At 44.1% G+C, this 22,719-nt stretch overlaps 1 protein-coding gene across 3 annotated transcripts in view; it reads left to right on the forward strand.

Annotated features, from left to right (window-relative positions):
- Positions 1-22,719, forward strand: part of ABAT (4-aminobutyrate aminotransferase) — a 56,720-nt gene that overhangs the window by 25,310 nt on the left and 8,691 nt on the right. For all 3 annotated transcript variants that reach the window (XM_061993010.1, XM_061993009.1, XM_061993008.1), the window contains 7 exons: positions 10,915-11,012; positions 11,829-11,858; positions 12,573-12,690; positions 17,570-17,619; positions 20,517-20,597; positions 21,067-21,159; positions 21,527-21,589. In XM_061993010.1, coding sequence (XP_061848994.1) covers positions 10,915-11,012; positions 11,829-11,858; positions 12,573-12,690; positions 17,570-17,619; positions 20,517-20,597; positions 21,067-21,159; positions 21,527-21,589 — 533 coding nt within the window. The remainder of the gene's footprint in view (positions 1-10,914; positions 11,013-11,828; positions 11,859-12,572; positions 12,691-17,569; positions 17,620-20,516; positions 20,598-21,066; positions 21,160-21,526; positions 21,590-22,719) is intronic.

Raw genomic sequence — 22,719 nt, forward strand, 5'->3', positions numbered from 1 at the left:
GGATCAAAATGCAAAAGCTAAGCAAAACACAGGGAAATAATAAGCAACTGACATTTTCAGAAAAAAAGGAGAAGCCTGTAAATAATCGGAATCCTTATGCCTTCCTTAAAAATAAACCTCAGTCAGGTATGGGGTTATTTTCTGTATGTATTTGAACTACTTGATGGTTGTAGACCTTGAAGATGAAGCTCACTAGAATTTGAGGAGTGGCAGAAGAGCCACAACAGACTGAGTATCTAGCCTCATCTTTTTGTACAAAGCTTCTTGCATGGGGCTGTCTGTAGGGTACCAGCCAGGCAAGGCCAGGAGAGGCAGCTGGGGATGTGGGGATGCTGATGCACCGTGGCCTTGCACCTTCGCTGAGCTCAGCTGTCATGCTCCTGCCAGCTCAACCTGCTGCAAGGCCAGCACAACTGAGAGGCTGAATGCAAATACTGGGATTTCATCAGCTGTGCCACTGCAGTAGGAAAGCTGTTCCATGTCCCTGCTTTGGAGGCAGGTGAAGATGCAGATTGGTATCTTCCCCAGGGATCGGGATTGAAGTTTCCACAGTACCTGAGGGTTAGTTGGCAGGGTTCAGAGGAGGAGGAAGAGGCAGTTGGGGGACAGGGACGGAAGGGGGGGGGGGGGGGGGGGGGTTGTGCTTGCTGATCACTGTAAATGTCAGAGTTCAGAGACCATGGTCTGAGTATTCTGCCTCTTCTTAGGCCATCTTGAAGAGCTCAAAATAGAAAAGGTTGGCAGGTCCTTGTGCAGTGTTAGCTGGAGCCTGGAGGAGATATTCTAAATCAACTTAACAAAAGCAATAATCAGATCAAGCTGGCTCTGAACTTAACTACACTTGATGGGATATTAGGGGCTCTTCAATGATCCAGGTACCACCCAGGTGCTTAAGGCATGTCCTCAGAGTGCTTTAGGAATCAAGTTGAATGAGGTTGTTTAAGTGGTATGTGAGCAGATAAAGGAATGAAATACATGGCAAAATATTATTCTAAAGTGTAGTGATTAGCTCCATGCAGAATATATTTGAAGTAGTTGTCTGTGACTGAAAATGTTCATTTCCATTCTGATAAATAAATCAGAAGTTCTGTCTCAAATTTTCAGTCTGCTTTGTATTGTGGCAGAGCAGAAGCTACCCCTGAAACCTCAGTGTGGAGGTGGCCTCCTACAAACTTTTATAGTGCTGTGCAGTCTTGGACCCTGCAAAAGGGAGGTCCTGCAGTTAATATCTGTGTCACCCTTACAAAGTTCTTCGCTGATGGACTAAAACAGGACAGTGCTCTAGACTGATATGGTTTATTCCCTTGGTTGTACTCATTGCATCACCTTGAGCTAGAAGCGTGAAACAGGAATAAAAAAAAATATATGCAGTGATGTAAAAAGGAAGTGAAGACAGAATTATTTGAGTTTTTAATTGAAGTTCTGTTTACAGTGCTGGTAGGGTAGTGTCATAATTATGAGGGCAGGCTGGGACTAGATCTAGGTTCAGTTTGCTACTGATTACCCTGAAGGGATGGATTGATCTTTGAATCTTGAGCTGGAAAGCATGCCAAAAGGTCAGTCTTCTGCCCTGAGGCAGCATCAAATTTGCATTAGTGCATGCCTTTGCCTTCTGGGATGCTGACCTCTTCTTAAAGGCCCTCAGCAGTGCAGCTTCTGCAGCCTCCCCAGGCAGTCAATCAGTTGCTAGACTGACCTTACCTTTAAAGCTTATTTCTAATGTTTAACCTCAGTTTCAAAGCAGGAAAAAAAAAATCAAATCCTTACTATTTACCCTGCTCTCAGAGGCTCTAGAATTGAGGGATTGGACTAGATGATCTCTTCCAACCCCTACCATTTTCTGATTCTATGACCTGGAAGCTGGAATGTTTATTTGTTCTTTGCAGCAGCCTTATATGTATTTGAAACATACAAGGTCCTGTTTTTCTCCTTCAGATTCTCTGCACTTTTATTGCAGTGCCCTAAATGGAGAAACTCTGGTTGAGGCTGTACCTCATCTATCTCAGTCTGTTTCCTATCTCTCCACAGAGGATAGTAATGTGTTATCTCACAGATGTATTGCAGTAAAGCCTGAGAGATGTTGGTTTTAATTGTCGACTTGTCCCCGTCACAGTTTCTGGAATAAAGGTTGGAAAGCCATGAGAAATGTTTTTCTATCAGTCCTACTTCGTCTCCACTATTAATCCTTGCTAAAAGTTTTTTACTTTTTTTGTTCAGTTTGTACATTAGGAGCTTCCCTAGGAAATGAGACAGAAGAATCTGGCTATGTGGGAGGGATGTGTGGGAGAAGCAGGGATCAATTCCCTTCTCTGCATTGTAGAGAACAGGGACTTGAAGTCAGCCCTGGGAACTGGCTGTTGGTGACTCTGGAGTGCAACTTCTCCCACTGGCCTGAGGGACTTTTCTGTTTGATCAAATAATCCAACAAAAAAAACTGAGCTATTGAAAAAAGCTCATATAGAAACCTGTTCTTGGAAGGCGAATGTACTACAAGGCAAGATTTGGACTTCAGTTCTTAGTTCCTTGAGTGAATGTAAGGCCTTTGATATTCCTGTCTAATTTTCTTGTTCTTTCTGTGCCACAAAGGGTGGCTGCTCATCTCTAGAGGTGTCCTGATGAGCTCTCACAGGTTACTCTGGTCTGTCGTGCTGCAGATGGGGAAGGACGTATGACTGATTTGGATCACAAGATCTCTGCTGAAGAGTTGATTTGGGTTTATGCTATGATAGGGAGGGGGAACTGTTCTTACTCCTTCTGAGAGCTTCCAATTCTATGTAGCCTGGTTGGTATTGGACTTTTTCTTCATCTTTGGAGAATCCTGTTCCAATCAAATCTCCAATGTGTACGTGGGAGTACAGAAGCAGACAATCTTGTGTGGAAGAGCTTCTGATCTTACAGTGTAAGCACTCTGTAAATAGCAATCTCAGTTTTCATGATATTATGCAACAGGGATCTTCGTTTTCCAAACATCTCTAGCTACCCTGGCCTTTTGCCATTCCATTTCAAGATCTGTTAGTAACAGATTTGACTTGCAACACCTAAAAGAAGACTTGGGGGAAATCACAGTCCTCCTACTTTTGACTGTCAGGGCCTCCATGCTCTAAAAATTCTGTCTGGAGGGTGGTTTGATAGATACCATGGAGAGGAAGCTAAAGATGTGCACAGGAGATGGCCTTTTATAGAAACATAGAATGGTGGGGCTTGGAAGGGATCTCTAAAGGTCATCTAGTCCAACACTCCTGCTCAAGCAGGTCCACCTAAATCAGGCCACTCAGGAGTGTGTACAGGCAAGTTTTGAAAACCTCTAGAGAAGCAGCCTCGACACCCTCCCTGGGCAGCCTGTGCAGTAAAGTTTTACCTTAAGTTTAAGTGGAACATTTTGTGTTCGAGCTTTTGTCCATTACCCCTTGTCCTATCACTGGACACTACTGAAAAAGGTTTTGCTCCATCCTTTTGACATACCCCTTTCAAATACTTGTAAGTATTAGTGAGATTCCCCCCTCAGTCTTCTCCAGGCTGAACAGGCCCAGGTCCCACAGCCTTTCCTCATAAGCAAGATGCTTCAGTCCCCTGATCACCTTGATGGCCCTGCACTGGCCTCTGTCCAGAAGCTCTGTCCTTGCACAGGGTGGCAGTGCTATGGCACATGTCGTGTGCCTCCTCAGGGACTGGAGAGCATTCACTTTCACAGAAAAACACCTGCATTTGAGGATCTGGTAGGCCAGCATTTATTTTCACTTTATTTTTTTTCCCTTGGGGTAGTTCCTTTTCTTATTTACACCGATGTAATTTCAGTGCCTCCCCTAGAATTTCTCCCAGGTAATATCCACTTGTACACTGAGGAACCGTGTTGATGTGAGTGTTATTTGTGGCCAAATACATCAAAGGTTTAAGTACTTTCTAGGCCTGTGTTGAACCTCTTATTAGCAGGGATCACTACTTAGCAACAAGACCTTCTAACAGTGTGCTCTGTGTGACTACCAACATCTCGAAGTGTCAGAAGGGTGTACTTGTATTAATGATGTTGCTATAGCAATGTGGTACTTTGTTAAAAATTACCCAGACACCTGGTGAGTGATGAGGAGCATCCAAAAGAGAAGCTGGAAAAGGAGTTTCCTGTCTGCTAGCAGCTGATGGCATCCTGCTAAGTGAAAAGGAAGGATGTGATGACTTGCTGATGTTACTTGAGTATTGAGAGAGATGACGTGTTGCAAAGAGCCTTAAGAAGTGTGCAAGAGGCAAGGAAAGTAGAGTTTAACTTACTGTAGCAAGCCTATTTAAATGGAGTGAGTAGAATATTCTCTGCAAATTGTTCAGCCAATGTACTCTCTGATAATAATGTTCATCAGTAATAAATACATTTGATTGTTTTACCTTTCCCATGGTGTGAAGAGATAGCTTTGTTTACCAGGGGAAAGAGGATGCTGTTCTCAGTCACAGTAGCTAAATGGAATTTAAGAGCTTTCCTAATGCTTCTTCAGAGACACACACTGCTGTAACCCAGTACCTCTGCACACTTTAAAGATGTGAGCTTAGGTCATTTTATTTGCTCCTGTTCTTAAACAAAGCTAATATAACACAAGAAACCCCTTTTCTACTGCAGCTTATTATAGGCCTCAACTGAACATCGTGGGTTGACTTGGTGCACTGACTCAAAAGCAGAACTGTAATTAGCCATCTAGGTACTGATTTACCTACAAGTCACAGTGTAACATGAATTTAAGTGTAGCAATAGAAAATTATATTATGGGGTTAAAAAATATATATGTGAGGATGTGTAGGCCAAGAATATGTTTGTGTTGAGCTTCCACCTTCTCTTTTGAAAGTCTAAAAGCCACACAGCCACATGGCTGTCTGCGTGGGGGAGTTAGAGCAGTGCAGGTACATCAGTAGGGCAGTGACAGGTTATGGTGTGCATATGCTGTCAGTCATAGAAACATACAGGGAAGTTTGTTGGAGTTTCAGCTCCACCACTTGAAAAACTGGGATCTCACTTGACCTTTGTGGCATTTTGTGTATTCTAGTTTTTATTACAAAGGTAATGCTGTTAGTTCACTGCAGGACCAGCCACCAGGGATCCTTAATTCTGAAAGAACCTTACTTGGACATAATAGGAATCCCAGTTTTTATCTGTCCCATCTCCACTGTCTTTTGGAGAGGCAAAGTACAGCGTTCCAAACCAAGAGCTGATGTGCAAGCATCTAAACTCATCAGTATCAAATTGGAGTGGCCTGAGTTACAGGGTGACTTCAGGGTTTCTATTGCAGGGGAAGCTGGTATTAAAATGTCAAACAAGAGTAATTTGGTCTAAGTTGTAAAGTACATTGAGTACTTTCAAGACAGAAATGCCAGCTGAGCAGGGACAAAACACTAGAGTGATCTGATGTACCTGCATCGTTAAGATGCCATACTGATACTTGGGCTGGGGGGAAGCAAGAGAGACACAGCATGGCCTCTGGGCTGAAATCCTCCTCACAGCAAAGCAAAGCAGGTGTGGATGTGGCTGTCCCTCAGGCAGCATCCAGGTGCTGGGAAAACCCTTTGCAGGAGAGTAAGCTGCCTCCCACAGCCAGGCTCTGTGCAGGGCCTCAGCTGCCCAGAAGCAACAGGCAGCCCTGTGCCCTGTGGAGGCCTGGAGGATAAAGTGTGGCAGAGTACCCAGAGCAAGGGATGCCAGAAAGCTGGTGAGTCTCCAGGCAGGGGGTGGCCGGCCCATCTTTCACCAGAGCTCTGACGTCTGTGCCTTCTGAGCTCCAAGTTTTGCCTGTGAGACTGTAATGAAAAGAAGGGGCTGTCTGAAGGAGAGCAATGCTGTGGCAGTACCTCTGTGTTCATTAAACTTGGCAGCATGAAGCTGAGTGGGAGTCCTCAGCAAGTGAAAACTGCTGTGCTTCCTTCCACTTCGTTCTCATCAGCATTTGGAGAGGTCCCCAAGGGCTGAGGCAGCACAAAGCTTCACAAGTCTTCAGCTGGGTGGCAATAGGACAGTGTTTGCTGGCTGTCAGGATGCTGTTAGATAAGGACAGCTCTTTCCCTGCAGGTGTCCCTGTCTTGCACAACCCACGTGTGTGTCAATACAAGTCACATGGAGGCTGAGCTCTTTTGGGAACAGACCCTTTAGACTGTCATTAAAATCTCTGATCAGAGTCTCCATCTACTTGAATAAGAGTAGAATCATGGAATCCTAAAATCACAGGGTTGGAAGGGACCTTTAGAGATCATCTAGTCCACTCCTCCTGCAGAAGCAGGGTCACTTAGATCAGGTCACACAGAAAAATAGGGGTTAAAGGAGGGGAAACAGGGGAACCAAGTTTTTGTGTTCTTAAAACTTGGGTTGTTTTGTTTATTTTTAACCAACCCTATGAACTACTGATGAGCAGTGAGTGAAGTGGACTATTTGTGTTAAATCTGCTCACCTTGATAGGATTTGTGCCAATCATTTCTGTTACACTCTTAAAGGGAGAGGAGCTTCATTAAAATGTAAAATGTTTGAGGATTAACTTCATTTTGCTTTTGCTATCAAAGGCTTTGCTGGTGTGTTGAGGTTTTGGTTTTTTGAGGGCTTTGTTCTAGCCTGTGTTCTTCATCCTGCTCCTAAGAGGAAGCTAAAAACAAAACCACTTGTCAAAATCCTTTGATATGGTAACACAGGGCATTTTCATTGTTTTTTTTATGGCACAGTGTTCATTCAAACTCAAACCACAGCATCTGGCTGAGCTGGGAGGTAGAAGGGCTTTCATAAGGGCCAATAAATGGGTATAGCTGCCGTTGTACTGGGGATAATGAGGTATTCTGGGGGCTCCTGAAAACAGGTGTGGAAAATTACATTTTTGTCAGTGAATCAGCCTAGAAATCATCTGATGATGTGGAGCCTTGGAGATAACAAGCAAATGAAGAGAAACCTGTCACTTGTGTTGCTCGTTGTTTTGATGACTCTGATTCGCTGATGTATTGAGACGATTGTGACTTGGATAAGCTGCTCCTGAAGCTGCTGTTTAAAGAATTGATGCCTCACAAAGTGACCAACATTAGTAACGTGATAGAAATTATTTGTTAAAGCAAGTCTTCTTCTGGGAAGATCTGAATGTTTTAGTTTCACCTGACTGGTCTTTGCTGTATATTGACAGATGCGAGCTGTGCCAGTGTGAGTTAGTGCAGCACTGCACAGCCAAGTCCTGTGTGTTTTTAACCACTCCTGCATGCCTTTAAATCATGGTTTTGGCTCAGCCAGGAAGAAAGAACCACAAGCAGCCTCTCACTTACTCCTCCTGTTCTCAGTGGGATGGGGAAGAGAAAAGTAACCCAGAGCCTCATGGAAATCTCTAAGAGTGGGGCAGCGATGAAGGGTACGAACAGCCCTTTAAGATCTCCTTTCCCCTACCCCTTCTCTCTGCCCAGGCTCAGACACCTGATCCTGGTATCTGTACCTGCTCCCCTGAGTGGCACAGGAGGCAGGGAATGAGAGTTTTAATCAGTCCTTTCCCAAGGGCTCCTCAGGACAGGAGGAGTGTCCACCATTCCCCTGCTGCAGCCAGGCAGCCCTGCATGGACCTGCACATCCTGAGGGCTGCAGCTCCTCTCTGCCTCCTGTGTTTATCTCTGCAGCCCCCAGGCTCTCCAGCATGGCCTGCACCATAGCTGATTACACATAGTCTCCTGCTGATCCAGGTGCAATCACTCCCTCTGGCACAGAGTCCTTCTGGAGCTGTGGATGACCAGCAGTACTGCCATTGCCCTCATGGGTTGCAGGGGGACAGTCTGCATTCTCACAGGCTGCAGGTCTAGTGATCCTCCTCCCTTCCTTTTCCTCCCTGCCTGCCTGTCTGCCTGTGGGGTCTGTGTGGTCACCTCCATCTTGTCCCACTCTGTCCACCTCAAACAGCAGCAAAGAGATAATGATGATCAACAAAGCAGCTGACAGGGTGTGTGTTTGTTGATTGAGCAGCTTGGCTGATGGAAACAGCCTCCTCTGGACTGTGGTGCCAAACAAGTTAGGGCAACAGTGAAACATTCTGCAAATGGCTTCCCTGTGGTACAGCTGTCAGTGTGTGCTTTCACAGGGGAAGCTCTGCCCTTTGCAATATCCACTGCAGAGCTTTCTTAGATAAATGGTTGTTTGTGTTTGATTTGTAACCCCCATCTGTTAGTATTTCACAGAATGGTTTTTAGGGAGGTGGAAGAGGGAAATGTTATCCACAGCTCCCAGGTGATGGCCAGGACATCTCTAACTCTTGGCCTCTGTCTTGGAGGCTGGCAGTTGGGCATCACATGTGTTTGCAGGAGTTGTTTGGTCCTTAACAGAAGAGGAAACTATCCAGACAAGTGCATTTTGATGAGAGCTAAATTAAAAGACTAAGGCAGGTCTGTGTCAGCTGCTGCTTAGGATTGGAGGACACCGGGAGGTGAACAGAGGGGACTCTGGCAGCAGAGCTGAGGGAGGAGGATGAGGAGAGGACCATGCTGCAGTTCACCTGTCTGAAATTTACAGCTGCCTCAGATGATCCCAAGTGTGCTGCTGGGTTTCCATATCCTTCCTGTAACTACTGACTACCAAAATGTCCTGTGTATTCTGCGACTCTCTCAGTGCTTTCCCCTTTATTGTATCAAGTAGCACCCAGAGACTGCAGGGAAGGAGAGGCCACATGGGACAGGGAAATGTTTGCTGCTGGTTTGCTGCAATCTCCATTGGAGAAGGAACAGGGTGCATAAAAGGGTTTGTTTAGCCTTTTTTCCCCATTTTAGACTTCATGTGTGTCTACTAAATCTGCAGCTTTAGTTGCTATAAACGGTGCAGGTTTTGATCTTTTGTATGCAGGAGTTGTTTCCTTTTCCAGTGGAGCAGTTGTCATGCAGCCTCCAATTTACATGGATGCTAAATGGAATGACACAGAAATGAAGTGGTGTTGCTGTAACCAAACCTATTAATAGCTTTGCAGAGAGGCACTGACGCAGCTCAGATATAAGGACTTAGAATTAAAGCTGAGGAGAATAATCATCTTTGCAGCCTGAGTTTTCCCTAGATGAGCAGCAAATTTCAGGGCTCAGTTAGAGCTGGGTTCAAAGGTCTGTGATAAAAAACACACCCCATTTGTCCTTTGTTTCTGAAACAAACCAGGCAGTGGGAAGTGGTTATGAGTGAAGCACAGAGGGGCTGCAATGCGCCCCAGTGCTGCCTGTGTGTGGGTAGAATCATTGAATTGTTTGATTGGAAAAGACCTTTAAGATCATCCACACTGCCAAGCCCATCGCTAACCCATGGCCCTCAGCACCTCATCTATGATTCGATGATCTATGCACCTCCAGGGGTGGGGACTCCTCCACCTCCCTGGGCAGCCTGTGTCAGTGTCTAACAACCCTCTCAGTGAAAAAGTTAATGTCCAATCTAAATCTGCCCTGGTGCATCTTGAGACCATTTCCTCTTGCCTTATCATTCATTTCCGGGGAGAAGAGATCGACCCCCATTTCATTACGATCTCCTGTCAGGTAGTTTAGAGAGTGCTCACGTCTCCCCTCAGCCTCCTCTTCTCCACACTAAACACCCTCAGCTCCCTCAGCCGCTCCTCATCAGACTTGTGCTCCAAACCCTTCCCCAGCTCCAGTGCCTGGCCTCAGCAGTGGGAGCAGAGGTGCTATCCTTCCTCCCCCTGCCCTCCCCTCTGCCACACTGGGCCCTGTCCTGTAGCTGTAGCATCTGCTGCCCAGCACAGTTTGATGGGACAGGAACGTGAGGCTGCTGCTGCAAGAGCTGGAGCTGCCTGACTTTGGAGGGGAGCAAGGCTCCTTGAGCCACAGCTTGGCTTTCCACTGCTAACAGGAGACCTAAGGGTGTTTATTTTGAGCTCTCCAAATTGTGCCAGCTTAAATAGGCCTGTCACAGACTAAAATAAGTTCTGCTTCCAGCTTTTGGGAGTTGATCTGATCCAAGTGTGATGCCCCTAAGTTAAGTGTATTGATATTAATTTGTTGTTGATATCGTGCTGGGAGAGGTTTGCAGGTGCTCCATGAACAAAATGCAGTTGTTAAGAATGTTAGTTTAGTTGAACCCTTAACCACAGTGTACAGAGCAAGCTCACAGTCACCTGGCAGAGCTCTCAAGTCTGTACTTCCTTTGTACAAATGCATAATCCCCATATTGTCCTGCAACCACCTTAATGGAATAGATATATGTATTTGGAATATATGCTCACTAGAACTGTCTTTGTCATGTAAACTCTGTATTTTGAAGCAGTTACTTCAAAAATGGAGGCCTGTTCCTGATGAAGCCTCTTGCTTTCAGTAAGGAGTCAGGTTTATTATGATGCCCCAGTGACACCCGTGGATAAAGAACAGCAAGGTCAAAGGCAGGATCAGAGGACAAACTCATTATTTTTCACCCACATTTCAGAGCTGCAGTGCAAGATACTGCATTCAGGAGAGTCTTTGAACTTAATTTCAACACAAATCTTTCCCAAATGATGTTCTTTGAGCTATTGCAGGACATAACAATGTTTTATACCCATGGACTCCATCAGGCTTTTGGGTTGTTACTGATAGCGAATGAAACCATCTCTGTGTGGGAGTGAGGAATTTATGGCAGAGACTTTCACAAGGCATAATGGACAGACTCAGCAACAGAGATGGAAATAGATGTGCTCTTAGGCCTCCTGTCCTTTACAGGAGGGTTTGCCTCTGTTTCTCTAGGGTTGCCTTCTCATTTCACTTAGTTTTTAATTCATTGGGTTTTTTAAGCCACTCCACTGGTAAGAGTTTGATTTTAACACTTGTCAGAGATGAGATATTTAGTTCCCTTCAGACAGTGCAGTATAATTGGTCTCATCTGTCAAGTGTTCTCAGTCAGGTAAGGTATGGATATTTATTCTGAGAGGAGAACACAGAAAATATGGTCTGTACTCAGGTTTTCATTATTTCTTACAGGACACAGATATATCAGTCAAGCTGCAGCTAAAATTGATGTGGATTTTGATTATGATGGACCTTTGATGAAGACAGAAGTTCCAGGACCACGATCTAGAGTAAGTGCCCAAAATACAGAAGCTTGTTGGTTTGGGTTTTTTTCTTCATTTAACTTGTTAGAGAACAAATTTCATTCCAAACCTTAAATGTGATAGGAATAAACATCATTTCACAAGTCTGTGCCCAGTTGTATCAAGATGGTGAGAACAAAAAGCTCATGAATTAAATGTGAAATGCCCCTCTCTGACGGAGCACTGAATCTCAGCTGCCAGCTTCCCCTGGGAAGTATCTGAAAGCCAAAGAGCAGCAGTTTAATGCGACACCTCATCAGGCATATGGCTTGTGCTCTGTTGAAACAGAAACTTCATTGGCTTTTTCTGATCCAAAATAATGCTTTGGGTTTGAAATGAAGCAAGAGTTTTGATTTGCTGGCCCTTATTGTGACAGAGTCAGTATTCATGTGTGTGGTGTGGTTTTGGTTTGGTTTTTGTTTGTTTTCTTTTGAAAAAGAGCTGTCTCTGTAGAGCCAATGTGCCAGAATCCCTTCTGTGTGTCTCTGGCTTCACTTACTTTCTGATTTCTCTAGTATTCTCAGTTCAGTTGATCAATATAGAAGAGGCAACTTTCCTTCTTTAAGGATTTCCAGTTAAACTGTTTGCAGCCCATATAGCTCTGCATGCCACGGTTAATAGTATTCACTGTAATATCATCAAGGTGCACTGCAAAAGCTCTTGTGGCAAGTGGAGTTGCCTGGTAAGCACACAGGACTGCAAGTTTTGCATATGATTTCTGTGTCCATAAAAAAGAAACATATATTCTTGTTCTGTGTTTGGTCAGTACACACCTGAGACTCTTTGGCATTTGTTTTTCTGCAGGAATTAATGAAGCAGCTGAATGGCATTCAGGTAATTTGTCACATTTCCTGAGTTTGGGGGGTGTTAATACTGTGATTCCTGAACTTCTTTTAAAATGCTGGTTGGTATGTTTTAATTCCATATTAAAACAATTAAAAGGGTGAAACACTGACTCTGGGTTTCACAGAATCTTAAGGGTTGGGAGGGACCTCAAAAGATCATCCAGTGCAACCCCTCTGCCAGAGCAGGACCACCTAGAGTAGATCACACAGGAACTCATCCAGGTGGGTTTGGAATGTCTTCAGGGAAGGAGACTCCACAACCCATCTGGGCAGGCCACAGAGAGTATGTTATGTGTGGTATATATGTGCATTTGAATAACATTCCAGTACTGCAGGATTGTTTTGCTAAGATCAATGATTTTTTTAAACACTGTACGTGCCTTTTGAGCTGTTTTAAGTGTGAAAACAAAGGTGTATTTGAGCTTGAGCTTGAAAGTATATCAGCCTCAGTGCACGTTGCCTTCCTAAGATGAGCAATTCCTCAGGCTGTGCTTCATCTCTGTAGAAGAGGTGTATCACTTGCCCTTTTAGCAGCCCCACTTCAGGAAAACAGCTGTGCAGTTTAACCCGGTGCCACGAGTACAATGTGTCTTTGTATCTTATCATTAGGTAGTTTTATTGGATTTTGCCCTGTAGCCATTAGTTGCACCTTCCTACACACTGTTACTTTCCAAAGCATTAATGATTTGGTTTCTCCTTTAAGAATGCAGAAGCTGTACACTTCTTTTGCAACTATGAAGAGAGCAGAGGCAACTACCTAGTAGATGTAGATGGCAATCGCATGCTGGATCTCTACTCCCAGATTTCATCCATTCCAATAGGTAGGAGACAGTTGTATCTAAACTTTTTTGCTTCATCCTCAAGCAGCTGTTTTATCTCAGCCACTGCCAGGGAAGTTGGTTAATTACCTAAAATCAAAGCTGACATCATATATGCCTTGTTGGGATCATGCACCTCACTGCTGTGTATTATGTAGTTGTGGTTTTAAATAGCTGAAGAAACTACAAGTTCAATACTTACACCTCCCTTCAAGTGCATAGTGGTACCTGGAGGAAGCTCTAGTATTAATCTGAATTTGAATATGCAAGTTCTACAGTTCAGGTTGTGTTTTCTTGCTTGGGTTTGTATACTTTGTGCTTCTGTAATAGTGTGTTGCCATTTTAAACATCAGCAAACATAAATTTAGCATTAAATGATCTGTTTTAGTTAACATTTCTGTTTCAAAAGAACTGAAAAAAAGCACTGTCTGGACTCCAGCAGGATGAAACAACACCAAAAACTGACTGTGGTGCTGAGTGAAAGCAAAAGTGGCAGCTCAGCTGGGCTGAGAGACCAGACAATGAACTTGTCAAGTGCTTGGGAAAGTCAGTTGTTTTTCTGTGAGGCATTTCAAGAAGGAAATGAAGCAAGGCAGAGATCTAAGCCCCAGCTGCAAGGAATATAGGTTTCAGAAGGTGTTCAGTTTATTTGTTCCTCGTCCATCATTCCTTTCAGTTGTTTAAAAATATATTTCTGCAGAAGGAAAAAGAGCAGAAGCATTGGGATAATTTAAAAGGTGGGTGGTGTTCTGTGTATAGAGACTGGGATGACTCGTAAGCATCCCTACAGGCCTCCAGACAGACTTCAGTGAGCTTCAGGTCATTGCTGAATTTTTATCGTCTAAGACCATGTGACTGCAGTGAGTTTCCAGTTATCTCAGTTTCCTTTGCAGACAGTGTTTTTGCTCTCATGTAGCACCTCAGTGGATGTGTAACCATTCCAGAACTCCGTGATGTTTGTAGCCTATTTCCATCAACACTAGTTCTAGACATTTTTCTAGACCTTTGTCACCACTAATGTGGAAACAGGGGTGAGGCAAAGGAGCACAATGCTTGTGTGCCACTGCTTGTCTAACTGAGATGAGATTGGATTTGGGGTTTCTAGGAAAGGAGGTGCATTTAGTGTTCAAGAGCTCCCATACTTCAAGAAGTGCTGATTTGGAGAAACTAGTGTATGGTCCTGTAGTTGAAGGAAAGGTTCTACAGACAGTGCACTGAGGCTTTCTGACCTGCTAGTGGTTGATACTGCAAGCATACCTCTCAATATATAAAGTATTAAAGGGAAAGTATTTTTTTAATGGGCAGAGGCTTCTGCCGTTTACTTTCTGATTGACTGAAACTGGTAAGACATGCTCTGCTAATCCATCTAGTTCCTCCCTCATGTGTGGCAATACCTTCTTGAGAATAAGCTGGGGTTTTTTTGTCCTAGAGGACGTGTTCCTCAGTCACAAAGGAACTATAGTACAGTGCTTTACACACCTTCTCAGATAATGGCTCTTTGATGTGTAGCAGCAAGAAATAAATGGAAATTTAATGCTTACAGGCTGACCTAAATCTAACTAAACACACAGCATTAATTTCTTTTTTCAAGTTGCACTGAATGACAGGACTGACTTATCTGAAGCTGCAGAGGTTGCTAATAATGTCCCTCTTGGTAACAGAGTTGGGTTCTAGACTGGGACACTGAAACAAGATCACAAGGTGCTTGCTTAGTCATCTGTGTTTATCTCTCTGCAAGAAAATCCAATAAAACCTTTTATGAATCTGTCAGGGCTCCCCAAGATTTAATAATGATCTGCTACACTGGAACATATTTATCAGCAGAAGTCGAGAGGTAATAAGTGTCTGTGCAGAGAGATAAGACTTAAAGTATAAACAACCCTCAGGCAAAGATGTTCTGGGCTGTCTCATGCTGAAAAACAAAAATCAAACCATTTTTTTACCACGTGGTTTTTGGGAAGTTGTAGCACATCATATTCCTTTAAACCTGTATCTAATATGTCTGATAGAGTTAGAAACCCCACAGAGCCAAATGTAAGAGGGATGCTGTCAACGTGTTTAGTAGCAAACATCCTGGAACAGCAAATGGAACAATCTGTTTGTCAGTGCTGGGAGGGTCTGGTTTTGTCTGGGGAGATGGGGAGAGGTGTAGCTTGGTGTAATTGGCAGCAGCCTGCTGCTCAGCTGGAAGGAGTTCTTTGGGCCTTCTCCATCTCATTTTAAGCAGCCTCCAGGTTTTTTTTCCCCTTTAGCAGACAGGCACATGCCCAAGCCTGGAGGACATGTACTTTCCTGTCACATTGATCTACAGACACAGCAAGAGTGATGAAGCAGGTGCCCTTCTCTAAAGAGCCAGCTCTGTCACTTCTTGTAGGACTGGATTTGAGAGTGGATTCCTGAAGCTACAAGCCCTTGGTCATGGCTAGGAACAAAGTTACTGCTTGCTATGTCAGCCTAGAGCTGTTTGATTTGTGATAGTTACATAGTAGTTATTCAACCATTTAGTTTTTCCTGGTGTCAGTTTGACTGTGAACCCACATACCAGTTCAGAATCTTCCTACAGGCAGACTTATTCTTTCAGACACAGTGGGGCTTTAAGGGTTCTCTCTCCTTTCACTGGGGCCTGTTGGAGGATGTGGCAGCAGAGTGGGGAGTAGGGTGGTGGGCACTGGGCCACTGCACCTGGGGTGAAGGGGATGGGAGATATGTCCTGTGTGGGCAGGAAAGGGTAAATTTGGGGTAATAGAAGCCTTGGATTTATGTTACATGAGAGAAGATGCAAAGGTCTCTGCACTCTTCATGTGTCTTAGCTCCAGCAAGGGAGTGACATGTTTTTACAAGCAATACCAGAGTTAATGGTTAAGCTTCCTTAGGCAATGGGAGCTGTTTGTAACAAACTCCTGTAAGGTTCATTTTGGAGATGGGCTCTCAAAGGGTGCTCCCAGCAGTAGCCACAGCTCTGTGACACAGCCCTCAGCTGTGTCATTCCCTCTAGCCTAAGGACAGTTCTTTCCACAACAGCAGGTGCAATGCAGATTTAGTTGTCTGTGTCCCAAATAACCACTTGTACTCTCTTCCTAATAATTTTAACAAGTTCTTTGCAGCATGACATGCAGTTAAAACAATCTGGATATTTCCTTGTTTTGAACTAAATCTTCCAAACTGAATTGATGCTCCATTTGTTAATGCAGCAGCCTAATGTGCCATTGCTCAGACAGGATAATCAGGGCTATTGTCATTCAACTAGCATGAGGAGTTGTGAGGCATGATAAGCTTTTGTAATACAATCAGAGCAATCTGACTTCTTGAGCAGTAGGGAAGATGAGGTTTCCAACTGTTTCTACAAGGGAATAGAAAAGATGATGTTAATCTCTGGCTTTGGCATTTCATACATTAAAAATCAGGCTTAAAATGGGACTCATTTAGTAAAGATGGGTTTGGGTTTTTTTTTTTTACATCAGATGTGTTGGTTTACCTGTAAGCAAACAAGTGGTCTCACAGAATGTCAGTGGGATAAGTGAAGCACCTTTGTTGTGTTCAACCCAAACCCTTCTGTAACACAGGACAGCAGTTTATCCAGCTGGGGTTTTATCATGGTGCACAGGTGGGGTATGGAAATGAATGACTGAGATGTAGAGATTTCCAGTTGGGCATCTCAGGGTAACTAATGGACTGTGGTGGGTTAGACTGGGATGCTTACTAGTCCATGAGTTTTAAGTGTATGACTGTTTATGTAGAGAGCCTCTGGTTAGTGATGTGTGAATGTGTGCAGCATGCAGGGGTGCACTGTGCAAATCAATGTGTGTGTGTGTGGGGGGGTGTATGTGACAGCCACTACCTGCACATCTCAACACCAAGTCTGGCCATGTCTTGTGCAGAGAGAGTGTGTAGGTGACATTGTAGAGGTGATGAATGCCATCCAGCTGTAAAAGATGGCAAGGAGCACTGTCAAGCCATTGGCAAAATCCTGCTGGAGGCCCAGGGCTTGTCCCAGCTGGGTCTGCCATCACATGTGCTCATCATTTGCCACAAAGAACCAGCTCTGAGAAGACCTCTGCTGTGCTGGCAAGGTTACCCAGCACCAGCCAGCCCCCTGCTGTGGGACAAGAAGTCTTTGCTGATGGTTTGTTACTACATTTATAATGCACTGAAATTACAATTGATACGGGAGCTTTCTTGGGGAAATTGGTGAATATGTCTTAAGACTGAGGAACTGCATGGAAAAAAACAGAAAGGGAACAATCTGTGTTTCTGAAGCTTTGCAATGAGGAAAAATCCCTGAGGTGCCCAGTGGGGGCTCAGAGCTCAGGGAGAGTCATGGAGGGTGAGCAGTTGGGCTACAATGGACAAGGAGGGTGAGCAGCCTCTTGAGGCAGCAGACACCAGAGGCTTCAACCCACAGCTGAATGGTGCCCAAAAGAACCCACAGCCTGTGTGCTGTGCTGGCAGAAGGGGACTCCTGCTCTTCACTGAGGGAGAGGAGAGGCTCATAGCTTGTGCTGTGGAGAAACCAAACCCTACTGGGAAACCTGGAAAGGAGAGCGAGCACCTAACAGTGACCACAGGACTTGGTAGAAATGCTGATGCTTCAATCAGGCCACAGCAGGCAAAAGTTCCATGTCACATTCATTTGGCTTTGTGTTCATTTTTCACTTCCATAAAATGTTTCACTATTGCCCAACACAAAATTTGTACCAAAGTTGCAGACAATCTATTTTGTAAAAGAGAGATTTGTCCTACTTTGAAAACAGCTCTATTAGTAGTTACAAGTTACACAGAAAGTCAAGCATGAAGTTCAGGTTATTCCCTACGTTATGCTTCACATGAGTTTGTTGAAACCAGAAAGAAGTAACTGTTTTCTGTCTCTGTTGGTTTTAATTAGGTTACAGCCATCCCTCTCTGATAAAGCTTCTACAGCAGCCACAGAACTTGGTAAGTGAATTAAAACATTAAACACTTGAAGGAGCCCTTGCTCTCCTCGTGGCAGTCTTTCTTATTTTTTCTTAAATTGATAATGAATGCTTAATGACTCAATTTAAATTATGATAGGATCTGCTTGCTTTGTTTTTCACTAGATGAAAACAGCTTGGTAATGTTTAAGAAGATGCCAAAACCTCTGTGAAGCTTTACAAGAAGTCAACATTTGGGTGTTGCAAGCACTTCACATGTTCACAACCAGTTTCAAATCATAGGTCAAGCATATTATTTCCACTTAACAACTTTAGTTAACTTGTAAAAGTTCTTCCTGAGGAGATAACATTACCTTCATTAGAATGCAACAGTGGGCAAAGTCAAAGGTGTTTCCTTGTAGGGATGTTTTCTTTGGTTTGTGACGCTCCAATGTACCTTCTTTATAGCCATCTGTAAAGAACAGAACGTGCAGACCGTAGCAGCTTGATGCTGATGTTGTGTTTGGCTCAGTCCTGAGGATCTCATTAAGAGCACAAGAAGAAAAATACACTCTTCTGCTTAATGGCAAATGTTGTCAATTGCCTGTGACGGCCCATAATCAGATTCCCAACTAACTCTATGGGCTCATATCTCTAACTTTATGTGAAAATTCACTTCTAAGCTGAGATAAAAAGTTAAGTGAGGTTTCTTATACACACTAAACAAAAGCTTGGGCATCATCTGTCAGTGTCCTCCTTGCTTCATTATTTTCTTTCTTAAGGTTGAGTCTATTGAAACAAACATTGTTTTGGAAGCAACCCACTTGTATCAGTTACAAAGCCCTAGCTCATGCTCTGTCCAAGCTTGTGGGCTATTTGGTTTTGCCTAAGAATTCCCATGGCAAGTTCTTACAGGTCCAGGGTGGCCACTTGCACCACTTGCTTGGTGCACACGTCTGAATGAGCAAGTAGTTGAACTGAGGAAAGAGCCTAAAGGATGCTGATGAATGTTTAAGCTTGAGTTGCACTGAAAGTAGGAATGATTTGGGGGAGGCAGTCTGTCCCTTCTACAGACACACAGAGACTTGAGAGCAAAGCTCAGCCCTTAATTTCAATGATGACTTGTTACAACAACAACAACAAACAGAAAGGGCAAATAATGCTGCTTTGCAGTTGGCAAATTTATTGAGCTTGTTCTTTTCTGAGCAAATTTAATCTAAAGTAAAATGTAGCACATTATGAATCAAATAAGCTTACCTGCAGAGACCAAGAGCAATGGTGAATCAATTTGAGTCCATGACACTTAATTGAAATGAATTGCATAAACATGAGAAATTCCTCTCCATTAGTGGCCTGGGCAGGCTGAGGGACTTTTTTCCAGAGCTGCTTTTGAAGGAAGGCCTGTGTGGGCAGCAGGCTCAGCATCCCCACCAGCTGCTCCTCACTGACACCAAAATCACCTTTCTCAGTGGGGTGATTCATGGTGTGGGCAATAGGCTCAGCATCCCTACCAGCTGCTCCTCACTGACACCAAAATCACCTTTCTCAGTGGGGTGAGTCATGGTGTGGGCAGCTCCTAGGACCTATGGGACAAAGGAAGTTGGGAGGCCCCTCTGAGATCAGCCCAGGTTGGTCAGGGCTTTGTCTGGGGTCTTGAAAACCTCCAAGGAGGGGGACTGCACAACCTCTTTGGGTAAGCTGTTCCACTGCTTCACTGTTGGCTTGGTGAAAAAGATCAGTACCTCTTGAGTTCTGATTTATGTTCATTGCTGCTCATCTGCCCACTGAAGAGCCTGCAGCTTGGCTCCAGCTCAGAAACCTCCACACAGGTATGGGGATGCTCTGTCCCTGTAGTCACTTCTGTCCTTACCAAGGCTCTTGGAGCAAGATCGATCAGTTCTGCTGACAGGCAGGGAGAGGGAATGCTTGGAGAAAAGAGTTCTGGGAAGCAGACATGAGTTCAACCAGGTAGTTTCCTCTTAGGCTGTGGAATTCACTGTTAGGAGAGATTGCCTTGCAGACTATTTCAGCATGAGTGGCTCCTGGTCCATGTCAGACCTCCATCGGGAAATGGAAAGGAGAAAACTGGGAAGCCAGCAGTGCTATTATAATGCACAACAATGTACCTGTCAGCTAGGCTGAGGCACTGAGAAGGGCCACTGTGCCTGAGACTGAAGGCCCTACAAGGGGAAGTACAGATCAGGAGGCTTCATGACACAGAACTGAGAAGGAATTTCACCACCACATCTGGATAGATCATAACCCCTGTTCTTGAGCCTGATGAGAGCCTGTTGCTGAGCAGTGAGGCAGCAGCTCCCAGGGCAGCTGCTCACCCATCTCCTTGCTGCAGTGCCCGTTCCTGGCAGTGCAGGCAGCACGCCTGTGTGGGCAGCTCTGGGCCAGGAACACAGCTTACTGTAGTGTTACATTGCTGGTCCCTGCATGGCTGTTATCTTTCTCAGATGTAGACCCTGTCCTTTAAGTTGACCTTTGCTTTGTTCCCCACATCCCACTCTTAACAGTATCTGGAGGATGTTTATAACCACGGAGGTCTGCCATGGTCTGTCTTGAAGCTCAGTGTGGAAGCAAGAGCTGCTTTCCTAACTGAATTTAGATTTAGCTACTCAAACTAAAGGCAAGTAATTAAGATTTCAAAGTGTTTTTCCTGTGTGTCAGGAACATTGAGATTAAGCAACTAAGATGGCAGTCCTGGAGAGAAACTGTATCAGTTAGCATGGACCTTCTCTAGGGTGTCCTGCAAGAATAAAATGCTAAAGATTAGACAAACATGTTTTAGACTAATATTAATCCTGGTTTTAAAAGTTCTTGTGCCAGGACTACAAAGTTCTGTCTCTTGGTAATTCAAATAAAATGGAGCAGCCTTGATATCAACAATTTTCATGTGACAGTAAATCCTAACAATTTCCTTTGTCTTTGTAGAGCACCTTTATCAACAGACCTGCCCTAGGGATTTTACCTCCAGAGAACTTTGCAGAAAGACTGAAAGAATCTCTGTTATCAGTAAGTAGGAGAGAGCAGTGATGAGTTACCATGTTCTGTGTTTAGGGACAGAGGCATTATCAAGGGATGCTCTGGATTTCAAGAGGGAATGTGACAGATGAGGCATGTGCCCACCTGCAAGCAAGGAGATCAAACCTTGTTCCTCCATGTGAGAGGGTGATGTGTCTGCTCTGCACAGATCCTGCCTCTTTCATTCTGCATTCCAGAACATGCCCTTGTGTTTGCTGTGCTTTCATGACAGAGAGTGGAACAGGGGCTTCTGTTTGTCTTGATTTAAATTTGAATATCTTAAAACTGAAACTGAGTCGAGGCCCCTCAGCCACAGCTGAAACTGGCTCTCCTCAGCTGAGGCATGGTTGGTCTCCCATTGTGCTGAAGCCCATGATGTTAAGGACTGGTTGGTACTATCATCACTTTGCACTATACTTGTGCTCAGTATTTTGGAGTAACTTTGTGTTTTCATTGACAGGTGGCTCCTAAGGGCCTGTCTCAGGTGGTGACCATGTCTTGTGGATCCTGCTCTAATGAAAATGCCTTTAAAGCAATATTTATATGGTACAGAGTGAGTAAATATTAAGGTGTTTTTTGTAGGTTTAGATGAGTAGAAATGAGTATTAATCATCAGAACTGTTATTGTAAAACAAAGTAAAGCTTGGAGGTTGTCTTGTTCATTGTGTTATCCAACTAAGCATATAATCTTTATTAAAAAGGCTTTGTCTGAGCTTTCACTTTATATTGACACAAGTTCAGAAGTTACAAAGCAAAGGAAATGAGGAAAATGCAGGTTGCAGTCAGTGTGTAGGAGCCACAGTCATTGTCTTGGCTGGCTCTTGTTTGCAGTACCTGCAGTACTGATGTGTGGTTCAGCCAGAGCTGCCTTGGCTACAGCTACAGCAAAACTATCTGTTGGCTTGGTGTGTGTTTTTCAGAACAAGGAGAGGGGCCACAATAATGTCACAAAAGAGGAGCTGGAATCTTGCATGATTAACCAGGTAACATTTGTTCTTTTACCACACCTGCAGATGTACCCTTCTACATTATAAGGGAAGACTGAGTAAAAAATGGCCTTAGTGGCTCTGAAGTGGAATCTCAGTTTTGTATCTTTAGGAAGAAGGTGAAATACAAACTGCTCCAAACAAATACCAAGTCCTGCAGCTGCTATTTATTTTACATCCTTCCCAGCTGTGAATCTTGGGAAGTTCTCCCTTTTTCATGGCATATCATTTGCTGGAAAGGGCCCCACGTGATGGATGGGTCCAGGGAGATCATTAACACAGGGGAAGGTTTACAAACCACCTACATTATTTTTTTCAGAAGTTATTATTTTGTGGCTTAAAACTGATCAAAGGGTTGGTTAAAAATTGATTAAACATTAACAACAGGCAGGATGGGAAAATTGAGATGCAGCTGATAAACCTCTGAACTCCTATTCACTTTCAACTGAGGTGGTCTTGCTCTTGCCAGGCACAAGTCTTTACATACAACAACAGCAGAAAACAGAGGATGTAACCTCTCCCTGGAGATAAACTTGTTAGAAATTCACAACCTGCAGGTACCAGCCTGATCTTTGGCTCTTCTGTAGTGACGAGCATTCAGTTCATGGAACCAGGAACATGGCAACCAGGAACTCATTTGGCTTGAAAAACAAGGAGGGTTCTCCCAGGGTTTTGGTTTGGTTTTGTCTTCAGAGTTACTGGTTAGGTTCTGTGATGTTGCCTGCAGCATGGTCAGACAGATGGCTGTGTCAGCACAAGTAAGAGGATGGCACATCCAAAGGAGCAGCAATTTTCTAGGATGACCAAAGACTTGTAAAACTAATGATCATTTTTTGCCCAAGTTCAGCTATCAAATCATTAGGATTCCTCTTCCAGCAAATTGTCAGAGTTCTCTTTACAGCTGGGGGAGGGGATGGATTTGGGAAGGGCAACTCCATCCTCCTTTTAGAGGAGGGTGGAGGATTCTGCATCTTCCAGAACCCAGCAACAAATATTGGAGCCTCAACCATGTAGCCAAGTGTGGGGTACAAGACTAAAGGTGTCAATGCAGTGTGCATGTGGGGCAATCCCCTCACTTGCAGGATAAGAGAGAGGCATGAAGGAAAAGAACTTGCATTTTTAGAGAA

The sequence above is a fragment of the Colius striatus genome, chromosome 3 (genome assembly GCF_028858725.1).
Source record: "Colius striatus isolate bColStr4 chromosome 3, bColStr4.1.hap1, whole genome shotgun sequence".
Taxonomy (NCBI): Eukaryota; Metazoa; Chordata; class Aves; order Coliiformes; family Coliidae; genus Colius; species Colius striatus.